Source organism: Nelumbo nucifera, chromosome 6, assembly GCF_055504915.1.
Source record: "Nelumbo nucifera cultivar China Antique chromosome 6, China Antique-T2T, whole genome shotgun sequence".
Classification (NCBI taxonomy): Eukaryota; Viridiplantae; Streptophyta; class Magnoliopsida; order Proteales; family Nelumbonaceae; genus Nelumbo; species Nelumbo nucifera.
In genome coordinates this window covers 36464701-36488434 of record NC_142654.1, presented here as the reverse complement: position 1 = coordinate 36488434, position 23734 = coordinate 36464701, and the positions used below count along the sequence as shown (strand labels likewise).

Here is a 23734-nt window from a genome sequence, read left to right as displayed (position 1 = left end):
CAAACCGACCCATGGACAACCCTAATTGATTCTCTTCTATACTAGTCGTATTTACTAAAATATGCATTATTAGAGAATGAAATGAGAGTTTAATATCAATCTTGATCTATTTCATGAAGTTGATTATTTTTCTGTTAATTTTTCGTTATTTATTTTGTTTTCTCATTCTATTAATATTTTGGGTGAAATTATCATTCTCTTTTTTCCCTGACCAATAGATTCTTAATTTTAATTTATTTGGTCTTTTTTCTTTCTAATTGAAGACATTAATTATATAGTGGTGATGGAGTAGGCTAAATTAGAAAACCTCTCTTATCTTTATGAAGATCCCAAAAGAATCAAACTTCCTTGGATCATTTTAATGAAGTTCTAGGAACATGGCTAGTATGCTAGCCAAAGACTTAAAAACCACTTACATTGTCATTATGCCATTTTCTGATAAAAAACCTAGTAGTCAACTACCAATTATAGGAATGAATCTTTTTTCTCTAATAGTTGACTACTTCCTTTTGATAGTTGACTAGAAGTTTATACCCAAAAGGGTTGTTCATCAAATTGATGAAACCAACCAACCTAACCCAACTTGACTTGAATATGTTACTTTTTAGTATTTTTCAATCAGTTACGATTCAACTATTATGCTAACTTGAGAGGTTGGGTTAGTTTCAGTTTGGCAATTTATACCCAAAAGGGTTGTTCATCAAATCGATGAAACCAACCAACCAACCTAACTCAACTTGACTTGAATATGTTACTTTTTAGTATTTTTCGATCAGTTACGGTTCAACTATTATGCTAACTTGAGAGGTTGGGTTAGTTTCAGTTTGACAATTTGTAAATTAACCAAAATTGAACCAACTTGACCATAAATATATTATATTTTAAAATTTAAAATTTTATTATGAGAAAGTGGAAAATTTTCCTATATTTCCTAGTTTAAAGTATTTTGTATTATAAATTTTAATTAATCCATTATAACTTTTTAACTTTAAATTTAAATCTTTTGAACTAACTAACTCAAATTGATACAACCTGAGTTGGCCGATTTTCAATAATGGCTAATTGGTTTCAGGTGACCAACTTGTCCAACCTAACTAGGTCAGTTCAATTGGCCAAACAACTTGAATTTGAACTGGACCAACTAGGTAGTTCGAACCCAACTAGGCTGGTTTGGTTCGATTCAGTCCAACCTAACTAGGTAGGTCCCTGACTCATCATTTTGTTGTAATCGACTACTAATCAATGTTTTTACAAACACTAGCCTTGGTTGTCATGGGTAGTTGACTATAGATAATGAGTAGTTGACTACTCACTATTCACAACCTTAGAAATTTAGATATTTCTATTTTGAAGGTTCAAAATATGTTTATTTAGGCTTCAAAACTTAGGTTAATTACTTTTGAGTTTAGAAACACCTAAAAGATAGATTTAATATTATCCATTGGTTTATGGGGTTTAGGTTAACTGAGATTGGTCAAGTTATAACCCAAAACGTGCATCTTACACATGATTTACACCAAGTCCTAAAACTTAAAAGAATGTAGAACAATATAAACCACTTGGACTTTAATGCTTTTTTCTTTCGCCTATTGGTAATATACTTATTCTATGGAGAGTTGTGGCATACTTCAGAGAGTTGCAAGTTGATAAATGTTTGTTGATAGCTACTTATACAATTTATCCATACTTATTTCTTTATAGTAATTTGTTAGACATTTTTAACTCAATGAATATAGCTGCACACTTAACACCTTTATTAATATTGTAAATGAAATATAAAAGAAAACTTTTATATTATTAGTACAACTAATGCTCTATCGAACACAAAACCTTTAATTGAGCAGTTAGCTCGGACTATGAAAAGTACTAATTAACCCAAACATGGATATTGGATAGGCTAACCGGTATCAATGGCAACTTCTTTACTATTTTTAATTATTATATGCATGATGTATCCAAGGTTCAAAATATCCTGATATGCCCCTACAGAGGGGGTATTGGGATTTTGACCAGTTTAGGGGTGGACGGATTTTAAACCAACCCTTTTAAATTGGATTTACAAAAAAACTAAAAAGACTATTGATACTGCCTGATATATCGTATCAATATTTTGAACCTTCGATGCAAGTTTTTAAAATTGAACCGGACAACGAACTGGTTAGGGGGTCTGGTTCCCCAGTCGAACAATCCAACCTTTGAACCGAATGGACGGCCTGTTTTGCCAAAAATCAAAAAAAGTTTAAAAAATTAAAAAAAAAACCGGCCAAACTGTTGAACGGTTTGAATGGTTCGACCATCCAAGTCAACAATTTGTTGACCAAATCAATGATTTTTAAGAAAATAACGGTTATGGGGTAAAACGGAACTGACTGATCCGGTTTTGAAAACTATTCTTAGATGTATCCCAATTTTTAACGCCGATAATGTCCAAATGAATTTTCCTTATAAAACGCTGAAGCTTATGCAATCAGCAATTAGATGTCCTGTATTATTCAGTAGAAGCTATAAATCAACGCTTTGTTTTCTTGCAAGTAATAGGTTTGACTGTAAAAAGAAAAACAAATCAGAAAACAGAAACCTCATCGGATGATTCATTAACTGGTCGATAAGGTCAGATCCTACCAGCAAAAAGTAAAGATTTTTTTCGATAGAGATAAAAAAAAAATAAAAATTAAGATGGAAGAAACTTACGATTACAAAAAATATAAAAAAGAGGGATGTGAAGACGGGGGTGGCCGTGCACAATCATCATTCATCAGTGTTGAGTGTCTCACGAGTCACGAGTGCGCCAACAGTCTCCATCCAGTATCTATCCAAAGCAGAACCGAAATCTGTTTTTTTTATTAGAAAGCAGAACAGAAATCTAGACCTCAATTCTTCTGCAAAAAGGTTCAGGGGCTACTAACGTCATTCCACAGTTCTCACATCTTTGGTTCTTTACTGGTATTTCTTTAATATAATAAATGAATAAAAAAAAAAAACAAAACCATTTCTTTCAATTCAACTGTACGAAATCGGACTGAGGACCCCAATTCCCAAACTCCACACATCGCCCAACAAACAACTCGCTGGTCGGCTCCCCCGTTGTTACCTGCCTGAAGCTGAAGGACTCCCCCCACCGGAGAGAGATAGAGAGAGTACGAGATAGAAAACAGGAAAAGGAAACAAAGCACGTTTTTTTTTTTTTTTTTTTTTTTTTTTTAATTTCGAGTTTTCGACACGTTTCGCGGGTCTCAACTCGCAGCTCTGGGTTTCGAAACACGTGGTTTTGTTCGTCTGATTGGGGGTGAGCTTCCGTTTGACTGTCGAATTACCTCATATAGAGGTTGAGTAACGACTGAGGGAGCTGGGGGAAGAGAGAGTGAGACAGAGAAAAGAAGTGGGTGAGCTTACGAATTGTAGATCCTCGGGGAAAGGAGTAATATTTCCCGGTGATTATAGCCGGAAAACGTCAGATATCGGTGAGATGGCTGTGGATGAGTAGCCAAGCTGGCTGTCCGCTGGCTGGATTACGGAGGTTAAAGTGCGGTGGACTGGGCAGAAGGATAAGGTGATTTTACCCTTTTCAGCTCATTTTCTTGAAACTTGTTGGAATTTTAGGGTTTGAGCTTAGGAAAGTGTAAAATCTTTGATTATTTGAATCGTTGCTTATTTATCTTGTGCTTATTTTCAATACAAACCAGATTTGGAATTCTGGGTATGAGATTCAGGTAGATTGAATTCTGAATGCGTTGATTAAGTTGTATTAGATATCATGATTGTTGATAAAGTGATTAAGCTTTTTGACTGGGTTTGTCTGACTTTTTTACCTTGATAATGCTGCTTTTACTTCATTGGTTCTATTTACTACTACTACTACTACTCATCGAATGCTAGAGAAACTGGATGTGATTACTTGAGAAAAACAAGGCTTGCATGTTTGTTCATGTTCAAACTTCTATCTGAATAAGCTATAGATACTTTGTATTGGTAAAGAGACGGAGAATTGACTAAACCTCCTGGTTACTGATGTTGGTCTAGTTTCTTGATCACATGGTTACAAGGGAATTTGAACAAGTTTTGTATGATGCTATCTTTATGAAGCATATCTATAGCCGTTTGCAGTTACTTGAGTTGACTAAAATACCCTTGTAAATGATTTTTCATTTTGTTCCTTGATCGTCTTTTTTTCTTCATGGGGTTGTACATTTTTTTTTGGTGTGCTTCATGGAGCTATCTAAAGAAGTCGATCTATTTGAGATTACTTTCTTTAGATGATGAGAAGGTCTTGGAGTTTTTACCTGGTAAAATTTTCATAACATAATATTGCAACTACGTCAGCCATATTCTTTTGGTTCTTTGTAACACTAATGTATAAACTACAATCTATTATAACTGGACCTCTCAGGGCCTGTTTGGGAGGGCTGAGTTGAAGATAATCTTTGGTTCGGCTAAGCTGATTCAGCTGCTTTGAAGATGGTGCTTTTGTTAAGAGCTGCATAAATAACACAAGCTATGTTTGTTGACAAACTGAGTGAACTGACTTAGCTACCTAAGAAGTCAGATAATCTTGGCAAGGCACTCGGATAACCTGTTCTACAGCATGAAGCGGACAACCCTTCAACTGGCTGATCGACAGCCAATTTGACTCTCCAAAATTTTCACTAAACAGATCTTATAGGTTGACCGTGTGGGCCCTGCACATTGGACACCCAGAAGCTGCTGCACTTAAGCCCACCCAAACAGGCACTCAGCCATAAGCTATGATGGCTGGACCCTTCAGTTTGCCCAAAGTACCTGTGTCCTATAAAACACAAGTTATGTGTGGCTATGTAATATGTGCCAGATCTGCTAAATTAATATGTGCTTGTTTTGTCAACATTCAACACAAATTTTGGTAAATTGGTACATTTCCACTTAGGCTGTGTTTGGTTTGAAAGAAAAGGTATGGAAAGGAAGGGAAACCTATACAAGGTTCCATCAAAATTTTAACAATATTATTAAAGTAATATTCAATTAGAAATTGAACTTGTGTAATGCCTAACAAGGACTGCCAAACATCAATGTATTTTGAGGTCTTAATTACCATACTCTAAATTCATTCATTGCATTTTCTGTTTTGTTATTTTTGTTTCTTTTCCTTTTATGATAAAATATTAAATGTAATTACTTGCATAGCTGGAAGTTAGTTATTTCTTCTTCTAGGTATGGTGTGGCTATATATTATAACAATTAGCATATATAGTACCAATGACTTATGATGAGGGTGGATTTTGGCCCTCCAGTGACATTGTGACACCTGGCACCTCGTGACAACTAGGTGCAGCCTTGTGACAACTAGGCAGCTCGCCACTCACAGGTAGCTCGCCACCATACAGCACTCACAGGCAGCTCGCCACAGGCAGCTCGCCTCAGGTAGCTCGCCACAGGGCAGCTCGCCACAGGCAGCTCGCCACGGGAAGCTCGCCACAGGCAGCTCACCCTCTTATAGGTTTGCAACTTAGACAACTCGGCACTGCACAGGCAGCTTGCCACTAGGCAGCTCGCCACTAAGCAACTTGCCACTAGACAGCTCGCCACTAAGTAGCTCGCCACCAGGCAGCTCGCCACTTACGGGCAACTCGCCTCCTAGTCAGACCGACCACCACATGACAACCCCGAGGGGATCACCACCGTACCCCTCATTTTACGGGATTGTGACTTATAATGGCTATATTAGCTCACCCACTCCCCGATTTAGGCGGAAATGGGCAACCTTACCGGTTGATGGCTTTATCCCCACCTAACACGAAAACAGGTCCCATCACAACGGGAATCCAGGAACTGCTCCACCAAACCCACGAGGACTCCAGTATATAAAGGCCTCACCCCCCAGGGGTGAAGGGATGAAAAAAAAGAGGTGGTAACCCGTGCTCTCTAGCTCTCTCATTCTCTAATATCATTCTCAGCTCGCTACTAAGTGCTGACTTAACCATCGGAGTGACCTTGCCCGATAAACACCCCTGGGTTCTCTGATTTAGTTCCTGCAGGTTCCTCAGCTCCCGTCGTTGCTAGTAGCCAGATCATCTCCTGTAGGGAGGATGAGTTCCTCAGTTCTCGTCGTCTACAAAGATGAGCAGATCGCCTCTAGCAGGGAGCAGCCGGGTTGCACTATGCTAGGGAGCTCCACTTCAGCCCTTGAGTCGTCGGCCACTTGGGAGCAGACGAGGTGAGGAGGTACCTAGCCAAAAAAATGATACGTGACCGAAAACGGTTACATCAATTGGCGCCGTCTATGGGGACATGCTACGAAAAGCTAAGTCCTCTTCTGCCAGAAAGCTAAGTCCCAGTCGCCTCGTCGGCATGGGCAAAGTCAAGGAGTGGACTACGTGTCGCTCCCAGAGCCTAAGGGCTAAAGTACCGAACTGGTAGCGCACCACCATGTAGCACCGAACAGGCAGCTTGGCACCTGGTCAGCTCGGCACCTCATAGGCAGCTCGGCACCAAGGCAGCTTGGCACCTCACAAGCAGCTTGCCACTGCATAAGACCCAGTCGCCTCTTCGGCATGGGCAAAGTTCAAGAGTGGACTATGAGTCGCTCCCCAAAGCCTACGGGCTACAATACTGCTGCATAAGACCCAGTCGCCTCTTCGGCATGGACAAAGTTCAGGAGTGGACTATGAGTTGCTCCCCAAAGCCTACGGGCTACAGTACTGCTGCATAAGACCCAGTTGCCTCTTCGGCATGGGCAAAGTTCAGGAGTGGACTATGAGTCGCTCCCCAAAGCCTACGAGCTACAATACTACTGCATAAGACCCATTCGCCTCTTCGGCATGGGCAAAGTTCAGGAGTGGACTACGATTGCTCCCCGAAGCCTAAGGGCTACAATACTGCACAAGACCCATCCACCTCGTTGGCATGGGCAAGGTCAAGGAGAAAGGACTACAAGTCGCTCCCAGAGTCTTAAGGGCTAAAGTACCGAACTGGTAGAAACCTCAATGCCTTACGAGCAGCTCGCTTCCAAGCAGCTCCCAGAGCCTAAGAAATTAAATCAACGCCTACTAGCTCGTCGAATTACGAGCCAAAAAGGAGAAGTCTACTCCCTTCGCTGAGTTACTTTCAGCTCGGGAGTTGGGGGCAAATGATGAGGGCGGATTTTGGCCCTCCAGTGACATTGTGACACCTGGCACCTCGTGACAACTAGGCAGCTTGCCACTTATAGGCAGCTCGCCACTCACAGGCAGCTCGCCACTAGGCAGCTCGCCACCATACAGCACTCACAGGCAGCTTGCCATAGGCAGCTCGCCACAGGGCAGCTCGCCACAGGCAACTTGCCATAGGTAGCTCGCCACAGGCAGCTCGCCACGGGCAGCTCGCCACAGGCAGCTTGCCGTATGAAGCTCACCCTCTTATAGCCTCGCAACTTAGACAACTCGGCACTGCACAGGCAACTCGCCACTAAGCAGCTCGCCACTAGGCAGCTTGCCACTAAGCAGCTCGCCACTTACGGGCAGCTCGCCTCTTAGTCAGACCGACCACCGCATGACAACCCCAAGGAGCTCACCACTGTACCCTGCATTTTACGGGATTGTGACTTGTAACGGCTATATTAGCTCACCCACTCCCCGATTTAGGCGGAAATGGGCAACCTTACCGATTGGTGGCTTTATCCCCACCTAACACGAAAACAGGTCCCATCACAGCGGGAATCCAGGAAATGCTCCACCAAACCCACGAGGACTCTAGTATATAAAGGCCTCACCCCCCAGGGGCGAAGGGATGAAAAAAAAGAGGTGGTAACCCCTGCTCTCTAGCTCTCTCATTCTCTAATATCATTCTCAGCTCGCTACTAAGTGCTGACTTAGCCATTGGAGTGACCTCGCTGGGTAAACACCCTCGGGTTCTCTGATTTAGTTCTTGCTGGTAGCCAGATCATCTCCTGTAGGGAGGATGAATTCCTCAGTTATCGTCGTCTACAAAGGTGAGCAGATCGCTTCCAGCAGGGAGTAGCTGGGTTGCACTACGCTAGGGAGCTCCACTTCAGCCCCTGAGTTGTTGGCCACTTGGGAGCAGATGAGGTGACGAGGTACGTAGCCAAAAAAATGATACGTGACCGGAAACGGTTACATCAACTTAGTTTGGAAAGAGTGCAAATACAAGGTTTAGAAATACCATATATAAGGTTTTGCACCAAACACATTTGCATTTGCACTCTTCCTAAACTGAGCCAAAGTGCAATCAAGATTGCATGTTAGCAAAACCTGTATTTCAAGTCATTATAAATGTCAAAGTTTTATTGCATGTTCTGGTTGTCACCTCTTGGGAAAATTACTAAACATGTTGAATCTTTCTACTTATTTACCAAAAAAGACATAGAAGTCTTCTTTTTTTCTTTGTGAGCATAATTTTCTGAAATGCTCTTTCCATCATGCTATCAAGAAAGGATAATACCAAATTTTGCAAGGAATATGAAGAAACACTCATACAAACAATTCCTTGGTACCTAAACATGATCCATGATCTTTATTCATAAAGAAAAACCACAATCCATGATATGGTAAATCTGCTTGCATGTAAAATTAACATGAAGAAACAGCCATACTAACATTGCCTTGGTACCTAAAGATGAGTTGTGAACTCAGGTTGACCAAAATTACCCTGTAAATAACAGCCTACCATTTCAATTTTGCAGCGTTGTGTGAACTCTCTTAAATGGATGATGTGTTGTCTCATACACACGTCTGAATCTGACACTCCACAGATTCTTGAGGGTACTTCTACATAACATTTTGCTATCTCCTAGCTTATTTTACATAAATGGACAGCTAATTTACAAGATGAATCCATCTCCTATGAAATGTCCCTTATGCTCAGTTTGGAAAAAGTACAAATGCAAATATTTACAGTGCAAATACATACAAATTAATACAAAATTTAAGGTTTTGCACTCTATATATTTGCATCTGTACTCCTTCCAGACTGAGCCTTAGTGGCAAGGCAACATTTTTTGTAGGTATATACTTTTTCATAGATGTGTCCTTGAGTCCATGTTTTCTCATCTTGCTGAGCCAGACTATTGGACATACATTGGATTTCTACTCCTATGTCTGTGTCCATGCAACACTGCTATTTTGCCTGGGTGCCATGTTATCTCATTTACATGTTGAGTTAGAACATAAATGTTTAAAGAAATATGTCAGAGTTGCATTTATAGTCTTTGCAAGAGATAGGTACTGTTTTAATGAAGACAGTAGACATATGTTAGAGCACATTAAATTTAGAACACTCACAGTCTTAAACTTGTTTGTATCGTCTTTATTTTCTTTATGGATATGCGATATTGTGATCATGTGTAAGGGTTGTAGTCTTATGAGCAGCATGGGAAAGGAGAACCAGAAAAATCATTGAAGAAAAGGTGAAGAATGAAGCAGTATGTGGCTTCCTCTTCAATAAGAAGGGAGCCAAATATTCTTACTTCTTACATGAGCTCCTCCACAGCCTGGTGTTATCCAAATGAATTGTGATGGTTGTAGTATTGGGAATCCAAGTGATTCAGGTATAGGAGGGGATTTCTGGGATCATGAGAGTAATATGTATAATGAATAACAAAGAATTTTTATAAATGCCAAAACTCCACGCAGCCTACAAAGTAGGCAGCAGGCCAAAAGAGTACAATGTTTCCTGTTATTTATCAAAATAAAAAAAAAGTACAAAGCAAGTTCCACACAAATTGGAGCATAAAAAAAACAAATACAAATACAACCCTTTTACAAATTACAACCTGGCCTTGTACTTGTACACCCCCACATCAATTGATCTCAATGTTTTAAAAAACAACCCGGAACCGGAACCCTTATGGCCACTGGTTTCCAGGTCAACGGTTTGACTGTCTGGTCCGTATGGACGGCCCGTTCTGACAAAATAAATTAAAAAAATAAAAAATTAAAAATTAAAAATAAAAAACGGCCAAAGACCATTGAATGGGTCGGCGGTTCGACTGCCTGGGTCAATGGGTCTTTGACCGGTTCAATGGTTTTTGGCTAGGGATAGGGTTTGGGGTAAAATGGAACTGGTTGCCTGGACGGTTCCCAGGCCGAACGGCCCAACCGTCCGGGTCAATGGAGGCTCGAAAATCATGATTGATCTCTTACAACCACTTCCCTTGCTAAACAATTTGCACTTCTTGGGAACCGAATGAATGTGCTATTCAAGTTGGGTTCATGAGGGTAATATTTTGGTTGTTTCTTCTGGTCCTATTTGGCATGAAAACTCAAATCTGTGCTGAGTTATCATCCTTGTTACAATCCTTGTTACAAGGATTCAAAGAGGGCACAGCATTGATTTTCTCTATGTTGCAAGGTGAGGGGGAGCTCTCATTGGCAGATTCTCTTGGCAGAGAAGGTGTTGATGGGAATAGTTCTTTTGGGGACCTACAGTCAACCAAGGGGGGTGGGAGGAAGGCTTCTGATTAGAAGCCTTTGTGGGCATGCTATTTGTTGGGATATGTGGTTGACCTCATCAACACCTTTCTTCTCCTTGCTTTTGTGTTGTAGGAGCTCCAGCAGACCAACTGTTGTCTAAGGATGCTACTTTGGTTACTAAAAAGGAAGCAGGGGAAGCGGCAGCTTTGGAAGTGGTGGTTGGAAGTTTGGGGGATGGGGAGGAAGGAGATAGAATCTGGAAAATGAAAACTTTGTTTTTGGATGAGCTAAAGGAAAAGGAATTAGATGAATTGTGAAATTTGGAAAAAGGAGCCTCAAAAGATAAGATGTAAGCTGGAGAGGAGTTAAGGGTGGAGTCTCACCTAGAAGACGATGAGAAAAGACAGAAGAATTTAACAATGGAATTTGCAGAAAAGCTGGGACTCAAGGTTAACACTCCGCAACCTTCAAGAGTTCACTTAGGGAAAAGTAAAGAGGAAAAATGAAAAGAAAGAGTTCTATCAAAAAAAAAAAAGAAAAAAAAAAAAGAGGAAGATAAGTGAAGTTGAGAGATCAATTTCTGACATAGAGGGTGATGAAGAATTCAGTGGAAGGGAGGGATAGGAGAACATGATTCAAGTAAAAGGAGAAGGAATGCAAGGGCTGTGAAAAGAGTTATGATATAAAGATAGTAAGTTGGAATGTGAGAGGATTGGGGAGCTCTAGGAAAAGGAAGATTGTTAAGGAAGTGCTAAGAAAGGAGAATCCTGAGGTGGTATTTTTTCCAAGACTAAATTGGGGGAATAGATCAAAGATGAATTATAGGTGTATGAAAATCTAGAGGGGTTAGTTGGGCTATGGCACCCTCTTAGAGTGCTGTTGGAGGCATTCTAACCATGTGGATCAATGAATAAAGAAGAGATGGTGGGAAGATTCTCGATTTTAGTTTAGATAGATGGATAGAAGTGCTCAGTGGGTATTGTCAAATGTGTATGTCCCCACCTCTTACAGAGATAGAAGTGATGCGGGAGGAGCTTTGGGATATTAGAGGACTTTGGGGGGGTTCTTGGTGTTTGGGGGGGGGGGATTTTAATGTCATTAGGTTTACCTTAGAATCAAACAACCCTAGACAAAGTATAACCACAAGTATGAAGAGGTTCAACCACTCAACCAGTTTGTAAATGATTGTAGTTTGAAGGAGATTCTCCATTCCTAGAGTACCTATACTTGGTCCAACATGCAGGTTAATCTAGTTTGCTCAATGTTGGATGTATTTCCTTTTACTCCAGATTGGGAAGAGTTATGGGGTGGGTTTACTTCTAGAGCCTTACCTGTACTTACCTTTGACCATTGACCTATGCTGCTTTTCCATCCTAGTGTAGGAGGTGGAGGCCTGACCCCATTTAGATTTGAAAATATGTTGTTTCACCTGGGTTTAACCAAAGGGTGAAGGAGTGGTGGGAAGGGTGTCAAGTCACAACTAAATTTAAAGGGATGAGGTTCCATAGGAAGTTGAAATTGATAAAGGAAAAAATTAAGGAGTGGAATAGGGAGCAATTTGGGAGATTAGATAGGAAAGGAAGTTGAGACTAATTAAGCAATTGGAAGCAAAGGAATCTCTAGGAGAATTGGATGAAGAAGCCAAATAGTGTAGATGGGAGTTGAGGAAAGAATTGGAAGTAGAAGATTTGTTATTTAAAGAGATCTCTTAGATGCAAAAGCCAAGGCGTTGCGTAGGTGCCCTTGGTTACTCACTTTGCCCAAATGACTTGACTTATGGCAACTAGATGCCCATCTAAGCAACTAGGCACCTACCTAGGTGCCCATCTATGGAAAAAGAAAGAAATAATAGAAGTAAAGAGCTTTCTTTTCCTTTTTGTTTCTTTTTTTTTTTAATTCTCACCCTTTCTCTCTTTAATTAAATAAAACAACTGCTTCTGTGCTTTTTCTATTTTATTTCCCATCTTGAATTTTTATCATATAAAGTTAATAACCTTCTTAAGTTGGTAATTAATGTGAAACTTTTTTATTAAATGCTTATTATGCTATTAGTTTTGACAATAATGAAATTAGTATATTTAAAAGATTTTTTTGTCTTTTAGATATGATGATTTGCTACATTTTTATAGGAAAATTAATGTTTTTAATAAAGAGCATTGCTACTTTTTTTCAATTAAAATTGCGTGCTGAATGGCATATAAAACTAGGGAACTAGCCAAAAGTTACTTCTTTATATTATAAAATTCTTATTGCCTAGGCAACTAGGCTACTAGGTGCCCTAGTGGCGCCCAGAATTGCCTAGACATCTTGACAACTATAGGCAGAAGTAGATCAAAGAAGGGGATGGAAACACAATTATTTCATGAAATGGAAAACAATAAGAGGAGGAAGAATCTTCTTTCTTCTTTGGAGGTGGATGGTATGGTAATCAATCAGAGGGAGGGGGTTTAAAGGGATTTTATGGACCATTTCAAATTTATTTATAGAAGGCCTTTAAATAGAAGAAACTTGGTTGAAGGAATGGATTGGCCTAGACTAAGTGAAATCTTAAAGATTTAGTGGAGACTAAGCTTGAATGAGAGGAAATCAAGGAGGCAGTATTAAATATAAATAAATCAAAGGCTAGATGGATTTACTACGTTTTTTTTTTACCAGGATTGTTGGAGCATTGTAAATGTTGAACTCCTAGAGGCCTTTTGTAGAGATTTTTTTTGAATGGGATATAATAAATCCTAGAGCACAGTTTTCAAGGCACCAAGACAAGGCTAGGTGATAGGGGGGGCGCCCAGGCGATGGATTTTTTAAGTAAAAAAGTATATCCTAGGATAGTTCCCTAGGTTCCATAACCATGTTTCCTTAATAATTATCCATAATTTTCATAAGAAAAGTATAAACTTCATGTTTAAGTAAAGAAAATCAATACATTCATGAGAAGAAAAAGACGACAGTAAAGAAAATTCAAAAAATATAGGGGCCGAACCCCTATTTTTGTTATAGGAAAAGAAGAAAATAAAAGGTTGAAGAAGTGGAAGAAGAGAATGTGTTGAGTAGACAAAATTTTAAGTTCTTCCTTATTGGTTCAGGTTTTGAAGTCTTTGAGGGTTCAATACAACATTTAGCAATGTTTGTGTTGATTAAACCCTAACAAATACGAAAATTATAAAAAAAGTTAGTATATAAACACACAAAATGAATATTTTAGTTTAATAATGTCTACTTTATAATTATAATCTCAAAAAATTAAGAATATAAAAGTGTTTTATAACACAATGTACAAAACTGCTTGGTGATTAGGTGAGGCGAGCCTCCAAGTGCACCTTGTTGCCTAGGCATCGCCTTGACAACTTGATCCATAAAAAGGTTGGTGCCATTCATCTAAAGGAGTTTAGGCCGATTAGCTTGGTTACCAGTCTCTCTAAGATTATTGCTAAGGTGCTTTCATTGAGACTTAGGAAGGTGTTACCATCCAGTTCTAGGGAGCTTTTCTACATGGTAGGAAAATCACATATCAAATTCTCATTGCAAATGAGTGTGTGAAAGACTTAAAGAGATTTGGGGGAAAAGGAGTGATCTACAACTTAGATATTAAGAAAGCCCATGACTGATTGGGTTTTTTTTATTAGAAGTTCTTAAGTGCTATAGGTTCGGGGAAAGGTGGTGCAAATGGATTAGAGGTTGTGTCTAGACTTGCCACTACTTGATTTTGGTCAATGGGTTGGTGGTAGACTTTTTTCCTGCTTGTAGAGGGCTTAGGCAAGGAGATCCTCTCTCACTGTTACTTTTCACCCTTATTGCTGATGTCCTTAGTAGATTGATCTTGTGGGTAGACAGATTACAATTATTTAAGGGTTGGAGAGTGGGGAGAGAAAGGGTGGTGGTCAAACATGCTATTTGCAGATGATATTATTGTATTCTGTGATGCAGAAGATGATCGATCAATCAAAAACCTAAGGCTTGCAGTACTTTTGTTTGGGTAGATCTCAAATATGAAGATAAAATTCGATAATAGCTGTATTACTGGGATACATTTGGATGAGAGGGTTTTAGAGGACTTTGTAGGGATTTTAGGTTGCTTGGTTTCACCCTTACCAGTGAAATACCAAGGCTTATCGCTTAGAGCTAAACCTAGGGAGTAATCTTTTTGGAGCCCAGTGGTAAAGAGGTTCTCAAAGAGACTGGCTGTGTGGAAAAGAGGGTACATTTCTTTGGGTGGGGGGGGGGGGATAACTTTGATTAAGTCCACTTTGGGGGTGGAAAAGAGGGTACATTTCTGTGGAAAAGAGGGTACATTCCAATGGAGGCTACCAATGGAGAAAGATAGGTTGTGGCACAAAGTGGTGTTTAGTATACATGGCTAGTTGGAATATGGTTGGGATGCCGGAGCCGCTGCAAGATCAACAACGAGATCTCCTTGGAAGGTTATCAATGAAGTTCTTCCTTAGTTTCTTCCTATTATCAGGTATGGCGTTTGTTTGGGTAATTCAGTGAAAATTTGGGAACACACATGGGTGGTCTCAACCCCTTTGAAATATCAATTTCCTTATTTATTTGCTTTATCTTCCTTAAAAGGGAAACTTGTGTCAAAATTTGTTGTTCCTTCAAGTTTGAGCAGTAGCTCTCATTGGGATATGGGTTTCAGAGGAAGCTCAAGTGATTCTGAGATCCTGTTGGTGTTTGTTGAAGGATTTTTTTTTTTAATCCAAATAATATTTAAACAATTTATAACTCAAGTAAGTGGGTTGGCTAGTGTTCTAGCTAAATCTTTAAAACTAAAAAAGGTGGCTCATATGGGAGTTCCCTCTTTTTAAGTGGGAGGGACAGGTGTCCTTCACCTAGGGGGAGGTATTTCCTATATATGTCTTCTGCTATGTATTCTTCTTCCTCTCTCTTTTATTTTTGCTTTTAAGTATGAAAATAGAGGGAAAGAAACCATCTATGACCAAGTGCTTTTACTTGGTTGATTATGGTCCCTATCAAGACAAGTTAGGGATTAAACCATCTATATTCTAATTCCTAAGGGCTGATGTGGTTCCCTTCAAATGAAAATGAACAAAGGGATAAAAACTGTTTACAATCAAATATTCAATTTGACTAACTACAGTTCCTTTATTGTATACAAAATCTAGAGGATTGAGGCTGTCTACAGTCAATTTTATCTGATTGACTGCAACTTATTGTGAAGAAAGGAGTAAGAAGGAATTCTTCTTCAGTTGTATTTTTTTGTCTCATTCTTGTACACTTGAAGTATGTAAAAGAAATGCAAATGAAAAGTTCCTTTTAAGAAGTACTTTGTTATTCTTTTCTTTTGTTCTATGCATTCATTTCTCTAAGTCAGAATCAAAAGGTGTTCTTTACTTTCTTGTGGAAATGCAATTAAGGGGAACAATCCATATGATTCCCTGAATGGGCCTTACCCAAAATAATAAAAAATTCAATCACTTGATTGAGTGAATTATGCTGCATGAGAATTTCTTAAAATTTTCACACCAACAGTGTTATATCTATTAAACATTCTTGGAAGTATCTATTTGGATCCTTTGAAACTTGACAGTTGAATTTGGACTCTTGCGCCTTTGGGCTTCTTTTCACATGCCTCATTTTTTTAAGGCTCTAGCATTTCCTTTAGATCGTCTTAAATCTTTTCCTGTGAAAAGATTTGGGCAAAACCAATCCAACCTAAAATTGGAGCTTTCAGGTGGGAGGTCTACCATGGGAAAATTAACACCTATGACTTGCTAGAAAAAAAGAGGTCTCACACTTGCTTATCTCCCCATTGGTGTGTTTTTTGCAAGGCAAGTGGTGAATCTTGCTTTCACTTACTAATCTCCTTCTCTTTTGCTATTGGTATTTAGAATTGCTTTCTTGCTTTTTTTTTCTGGTTATGGGTGGACCCTCCTTCCAATATGTCAAACCTCTTTTCTCCCTCCTCTTTTGATTGATTGAAGAAGAGAGGTATGGTCATGTGGAGAAGTATATGAGCTGTAGTAACCTGGACACTTTGGGAAGAGAGGAATGCAAGGGTCTGCCTTGAAAAGGAAAAGAGTAAGGAAACCTTGATAGAATGATAATTGTTAGAGCTGTTCATTCGCTAAAGCCTCTAGAGTTGGGTTGGACACTGAGGGTACATAAAACTGAATTTTGATGGCAGTAACAGGTGGAATCCAGGCCCCTTCAGTCTAGGAGATTTGTTCAGTTCAGAAATGAGTTAGGTTAGGTGGTGGCAATTTTCTTTGGTCTGATATTGGGAGTTCTTTGAGGGCTGAAATAATGGTAGCTGTGGAAGGGGTCATTAAAGTAAAGGAGTTAGATGTGTACAAGCTGATTATAGAAGGGGATTCTCAACTGGTGGTTTATTGGCTGCAAAACAAAGAGAATGATTTATGGATGTACAAAAATGAGTTAAAGAAGATTAAATGGATAATTAGGGGTATGGATGCAAGAATTTAATGGGTTGAAAGATCAGCTAACAGCGTCTGGGAGAAATCAAATGTTTTGGGCTCAACTGTAATATTTGATTTGTTAAGCTGTTTTATCTCCAATTGACCCTGTACACTTTTTCTCTTCTTTAATGAATTAAAGTTTCAGTTATTGATAATAAAGAAAAAGCTTCTTGATCTCAGCTTAACAGTTTCTGTACTTCTTATATCTTATCCCTTGGATATCAATAAAATTACTCAATTTGTTACTGATAAAGGAAGAAAGGGAAAAAAGTGATATCTTTGGTGAATCAGGTTAGATTCATTGTAGGAAGACCAAAAATATGGGGTAGGAACACAATGCAGGTGTATGGCATTTTCTTTAAATTAAACTTTTGATCCAGTGAGCCTAGTAAACAAACTTAAGGATAAAGAGAATTATAATTATAAGGATATCAGTTATTCTTTGTCAAGATGCCCAAATTTTTTGGTAATAAACAATGTATCTTGTTCAATATTTTTTCTTTGTGGATGTGAAATCCCCTTATTTTTATATTTCATTGCTTCAAGAGTGTCTGTTATGCAATCCTTTTCAAGAGTGTCTGTTATGCGAAATCCCCTTATTCTTATATTTCATTGCTTCAAGAGTATCTGTTATATTTCATTGCTTCAAGCAAGTCAAGTGTTTTTCTTCTTTTATGGATTTATTTGTTTCTATTTGTTATGGTCTATCAATTCTATTTGCTCAAAGGTATCACCTAAATGATGCATATTCCTCTGACACAAGTACCTTTAGAAAACTCATTGGTTTTGATGGTATCATTGGTCTCTGTTTAAATGATTTACTTGTGGTAGAGTTTTCTCTCTTATTTCTTTTTTTTTTTTTTTACAACTTGGTATCAGAAAGAAGCATAGTTTTCAAGGTGCCAAGGTGAGGCTAGGCGACAAGGGAGCGCCTAGGCGTCACCTAAACAATGGGTTTTTTTAAGTGAAAAACATATATCCAAGGGTAGTTCTCTAGGTTCCATAATGATGTTTCCTTAATAATTATCCATAATTTTCATAAGAAAAGTATAAACATCATGTTAAAGTATAGAAAACCAACATATTCATGAGAAGAAAAGAAGAAAGAAAAGAAAATTCAAAAAATATAGGGGCTGAACCCCTATTTTTATTATAGAAAAAGAAGAAAAGGAAAGGTGGAAGAAGAAGAAGATAATAAAAATATATTAGTATATAAACACACAAAATGAATATTTTAGTTTAATAATGTCTATTTTATAATTATAATCTAAAAAAAAAATTAAGAATATAAAAGTATTTTATAGCACAATGTACAAAACTGCTTGGCAATTAGGCAAGGCGAGCCTCCGAGGGTGCCTTGTTGCCTAGGCATCCCTTAGGCATTGCCTTGACAACTATGGAAAGAAGAAAGAATTAACTATGTAAAATATTGTCAAATTGGACAATTTTTGATGTTGTTTGGTTTGTTATTATGGCCATCTTGTGGGTTTTGTTTATGATACAAGCAGAAAGGTATGTGCATTGCACGTGTTAAGAAAAGATAAGGATTCTGGTACTTTGCTTTATATGTTTTTTTTTTCTGATTTTGTCTTGTACATTGGGTATCCACTTTATTTGGTAATAGTATTGTGCAGATCTACATAGACTACCTTCATCCATTTATATAATCTGTCATATTATATTCATCTGAAAAATGGGTGCAAATTTCCTTCCAAGGATGGGGTCCTTCGCTATATAGAAACTGGAGAGTTTGTAATTGCATGCCTCTACCAATTGAAAGGCAAACTAAAATGTGCTCAAGAGACAAAGACATGGAAGTGAGTTCGAGTGTCTTTTATTTCTTTCACTTTATTTTTTTATTTATTTCTTTGTAACCTTTCTCTAATTTCTACCTATTGGAATGGGTCAATCACTAGCTTGTTGTGCAAATGGAGGATCCACCAGAATGGTTACCTGCTGGTTGGGTTGTGGAGATCAAAACCCGAATGAGTGGTTCAAGTGCTGGACAGAAATACAAGGTACAATGTCCTTGCTTATTAATTATTTATTATCTTTTAGTGTTCACACCTTCTGTTTCTGTTGTCTGTTTGAGAGGGTCATTTTATTTGTAACTACTGTTGTTGGATAATTGGATTTTGGATACAATATCAAATTTTTGGGCATGAATCTTTAATATCAAGGTGGTTACTGTTTGAGAGGGTCATTTTGTTTCCTACTACTGTTGTTGGATACTTGGATTTTGGATACAATATCAAATTGTTGGGCATGAATCTTTTATATCAAGGTGGTTACTGAAGCATGATTTTTTTTTTTTTTGTTTAGTAAAAACTGAAGCCTGATCCAGTTAAGCTTGAAAATAATTTCTATGGTTCTGTTTCACATGCATGTAAGCCTGTTAGGATGAGTATGCCATATATACAAGTAGCTTCTTACATGCACCTTGTCTTTATACCTTGATTGAATTGTCATATTGGTCCATGTTATTGCACTTTTATTTGTCATGTCTGTCACCTATTGGCATGATTGTTAAATATGAAGCTTGTTCATCAATTGCACATTTTCTTGCAACTGACTGTAATATCATATTGGTCCATGTTATTATGTTGTGTTTAAGTGTTAATCACCCCCAGAAGAATAAATTAAAATATTGACACTGTTTCTAAAATAGTTGCTTTTGGTGTTAGTTTCAAGTGTTATCACCTTATCCTTTGAAAAAATGTTACAAGTATGTGCATGTTTTGTGATTTCCTCACTTATGTTTTCCCAGTTTCCAACCAGAGAAACCTATATAAGAGCAGAACTTCTTGCTCTATGATGAGGCCTGACCTTTTCTTCAGGTTGGAATGAGCTGAAGGAGATTGGCACTGCAAGCAACTGTAGAAGGCACTTGGTTCCTTAGAAGTTTCACAAGAAAAAGATTAAGCTTTGTCATTGGGGCTAGACATGTTTAGATGGACTCCTAGATCAAAAGATAGCCTATTTGGAACCTTTGCAAGGGAGGGTGTAGTTAGGTCTTTTTTCGGTTTGGGAATCACTGAGCCCGGGTCTAACATGCAAGATTTCCATGTAAGTTCAAGGACTTTTTTTTGATGAATTAGGCTCATGGAATTGTTTTGTCAGCTTTTACTGTCCTATTTTTTCTCCTTAAAGAAAAATGTTTCCAATTATATGATTGTATTCATGAACTCAAAAAGCCAAAATATGGTCTTGTCATTTGCTTAGTAGTGAGAGATTTTTCCATATGGGGTGCTTGTTAGTCTATTTTCTCTTATTTTATCACCTACTGTGACTATCCCTGGCTCACTTTTAATTCTGTCCTTTCTAGTCTTGCCACCCATCCATCTTACAATCATCATCTCTGCTAAGCTCATTTCCTAACTGCAGGAGACATTTAAATTAAAAACAGTTTTAATTTGCCTACAATAATAATTGTGGTTGTAGTCAAGGCACTTGAAGAAATAAGAACTTTTAGGCTTATAAAAAAGGAACTTTTATGGTCGATTAGTATCGGAACAAGGAATTGGTAATATGAGTTCTCTAGCATATGGTCAAATTCTAGTTCTCGTTATATATTGGGATTAGATATATTGCCATTTTGGAGGGAATATCTTGAGCTTGCATAATTTTAGTAATTAGGGGACACTATTTATTTTACCATATCATTAAGATTGATTATCAATTTGGTTATATTAATGTGCAATTTAGAAGAATGTATTCCTTTGGTAATATACTCTCTTGCTAGTTTCTTAGTAATAGCATGGATATTTTGATGTTTCTTGATTTGTCTTCCATCATGTAATGAATTACATCATTGGTACTTGTCTCTTTTCTGCTTGTAGTGTTATGTTGCTCCATTAACAGGCTGCAAACTCTATTCCAAGACAGGTTTTCATTGAATTTCAGGAATCTCTTGAATTGTCTTCCATCATGTAATGAAATAAATCATTAGTATTGTGTCTTTTCTACTTGTTGCAGTGTTATATTGCTCCATCAACAGGCTGCAAACTCTATTCCAAGAAAGAGGTGCAACGTTATCTAAGCTGTTACATGCCTGAAGTGAAGAGGAAAGAATGCAAGAATATGCAGTCTGCATGCAATGTGTGTTTCCTAGAACATTATTTACTGTGTATTTTTTATGTTTGACATATCTAATTTTTCCGTCATTTGCATTCACTTAGTTAAATATGAAGCAGCTGATTTTTCAATGAATTACTAGGTTGTACTGAAGGATGTAACAGAGGAGTTGCCTCCAGGTTGGATTAAGGAGATAAGAGTTAGAAGGAAGACATGTAAAACAAAAAAATCTGACACGGTACCATCTTTACTTTCAGTTTCTGGTTTGATTTCAGTGTGTACATGCTTTCTTAGTTTCATGAACTTAAACATCTGATTTCTGTAATGCCTATGTACATGATGGTCTTATCTTGGTTGGAAGCATCATCAACCATTTCTCATTTATGCTTTATGTTTTATGGTTCCTTTTCCACTCAAAACTAGTAAAATCGGAATGCATTTTAATTCTCCTTAATTGGTACAGTATTACATTGATCCTGTAAATGGATATGAATTCCGCTCTAAAAAGGACGTTTTCCGCTATCTTGGAACTGGAGACCTTGAGAACTGTGCAATCAAACCAAAGAAAAGAGGCACCAATGACATGGATTCTATAGATGACAAATTCTCTGTAAGTGTATGCATTCTTGGGCCTCCAAGTATTATCTCTTCTCTCTCTCTCTCTCTCTCTCCATTTGCTCAACTACATTTTTTCTGTATTTCTTTATCATCCACATTATTGACAAGATAATTAATGTGCTAGGCTGCTAGAATGCTTGTCTGCCAAAAAGAATTAAAAAACAGAGTAGGGAATTGCAAAATCAAGCAGTCAAATAATTGTTATTTGGATGAATGCAATATAAATGAAAACAGATTCAAGAGTTTCAAGCAAATTATGCAGGACATTGCCATAGACTAGGACAGTGTTTATGTACTGTTGTTTTTACTAGTTTTGAATGTGGTTTAAGTGTTTTTACCTCCTAGTGGACACTTTACAGCCTCTGTTTTTTCATATGCATGAATTTACTTTCTTAATATTTGTAAAGACCAAGAAATACCTACATGACAGCCTTTCTTCCTGCATCCCTTGTCATGTATTGTTTTTTAAATATCAATTGGTCCATTCTCGTGTAAATGTCACAACAACTTGCTTATTTCACTTCTCCTGTATCCTTGTTTACCATAATTTTACACGCTGTACCTTGTGCAGAATTCACATATTATTCATTTGATTTATCCTTCCATCTTCTCTTTGTTACCATTGTATCTTGTGCATAATTATATGCTTTATTCAATTACTTTATCCTTCTGTCTTCGCTTTGTTAGCCACCTACTGCAGCCAAAAGGCAGAAACTAGAAGGCAATGCAACAAGAAGATGCCTTCTGATGGGACAGAACTCAAAGTCGAGTGCAACAGTAGATCAACATTTAATAGAATCCTCTGCCACAGAAGAATGTGTACCACTCCCTGAGAGCATCTTAAATCAGAGTAAAGTTCTAAGCTACACCTCGATAAAGTACTTAAGTATCTTCTTTTTTATTCCATTTGATTATCCTTCCCATTTTCAATTAAAAAATTCCCACACAGATAGGTTACATTGAAAGATACATCTCTTTTTTATTAAATTACCCAAGAAATCTCTTTGATTTGAACTTCCTATATGCTACAGATGAGGAAACTATGGACTCAAGTGGGTTACCCAAGCCAGAAGCTGAGGGATCAGAGAAAGAACATGGGAAGGTTTTCCATGCAGAAAATGGCTTTATTTCAGCTCCTGCAGCTGAGGTTTCTGTGGAAAAGCATTCCTTAGAGATAGGAATGCAAAAACATAGAGACAGGAAGACTCATGTTGGCTCAGGAAATTATAATGCTGGAAAAGATGTGCCTCGCAGGGCTTCAAGACGACTTGCTGGGCTCAAAGCAGAGCCAACATCAGATTTGGACACCAGCAATCGGGCACGTCGGGCTGCATCCAACCAGTCCGGTGAGCTTGAAACCAATCCGGTAGATGACTTCACCCCCACCCAGTCAGCTAAACTTGAAGGCAATCCAGTAGAGGATTTTACCCCTGCCTGTGAGGGTCATGGGGCATTGAAGCAGGTTGGTGTTCCCAAGGTCGATCCTGTATCAGAGTCCACATCTTGTGCTTCTATAGGTGTAGAACTTCCATCAGACAATAAACAAGCAAAGGAAGGTGAAACGCTCCTTGGGAACCAAGTTCTTATAGAGGATACTACTGGTAAACTTGAAAATGAAAAGCCAGGTGAGGAGAAACCAAAGTCCCCTCTTATTTTGCCATTTGGTGATACTTGGCCAGACCCGTGCCTCGAATTTGCATTCAAGACTCTTACAGGTGCAATTCCTGTGGAGGATACTCTGGCAATTGAGGATTACTTCCAACAGCTTAGTACAGCACAGAACCAGAGTAATGGAGACTTTACATTGCCAAATCGTGGACTCGATAGCTTCTGCCAAACTGATTTTATATTACAGTTTGGGAATCCAGAAAATCCTATATTGAAACAGCAGTCTCAGGTGAAATCTACATTCTCATCATTTGGAAATGATTGCTTGGCAAGTTCAGGTGAGAATGTCCTACAGCAACCTAGTGGGGGCAGAAACAAAGAATGCAGAAAGTGGTAAACCAGAAAAGAAAAATGTAGCTGTAGGAAATAGACTGTAAAAACATACACAGATTTCAAAAATCATTTTGGGATTTTCCTAATTCAGCCCCCTTTTCAGTGAAATATATCTAAATTTCATCATATTGTAGAGTCCCATTTCGTTTAGCAGAAATGAACCTTCAACTTGTATTTAAATTTTAGAGTCAACATATATGGTTAACATCTTTTACTATTCAT

The 23734-nt window shown here is 38.1% G+C and overlaps 1 protein-coding gene across 4 annotated transcripts; it reads left to right on the top strand.

Annotated features, from left to right (window-relative positions):
• The first annotated feature begins 3023 nt into the window (after positions 1-3023).
• Positions 3024-23733, top strand: LOC104608750 (uncharacterized). Of its 4 annotated transcripts, XM_088890531.1 has the most exons (9): positions 3175-3550; positions 18454-18636; positions 18736-18837; positions 19657-19885; positions 20795-20917; positions 21036-21131; positions 21357-21503; positions 22199-22361; positions 22543-23733. In XM_088890531.1, exons 4-9 carry the CDS (start codon positions 19763-19765, stop codon positions 23514-23516), a joined length of 1626 nt encoding a protein of 541 aa, XP_088746657.1. In that variant the 5' UTR covers positions 3175-3550; positions 18454-18636; positions 18736-18837; positions 19657-19762; the 3' UTR covers positions 23517-23733. The 4 variants fall into 4 exon arrangements, with proteins under 4 accessions (XP_010273135.1, XP_088746657.1, XP_010273136.1 ...); XM_010274833.3 differs by lacking the exon at positions 19657-19885 and having other exon boundaries at positions 3024-3550; XM_010274834.3 differs by lacking the exon at positions 19657-19885 and having other exon boundaries at positions 18536-18636.
• Position 23734: the final 1 nt, after the last annotated feature.

Bases quoted from the DNA above. Each gene is read 5' to 3' on its own strand.
- LOC104608750 (XM_010274833.3), top strand. From the start codon at position 18,580: ATGCCTCTACCAATTGAAAGGCAAACTAAAATGTGCTCAAGAGACAAA. The intron at 18,838-20,794 runs GTACAATGTCCT...TACTTGTTGCAG, and splicing joins GTGCTGGACAGAAATACAAG to TGTTATATTGCTCCATCAAC. The intron at 22,362-22,542 runs GTAAAGTTCTAA...TATATGCTACAG, and splicing joins TGAGAGCATCTTAAATCAGA to ATGAGGAAACTATGGACTCA.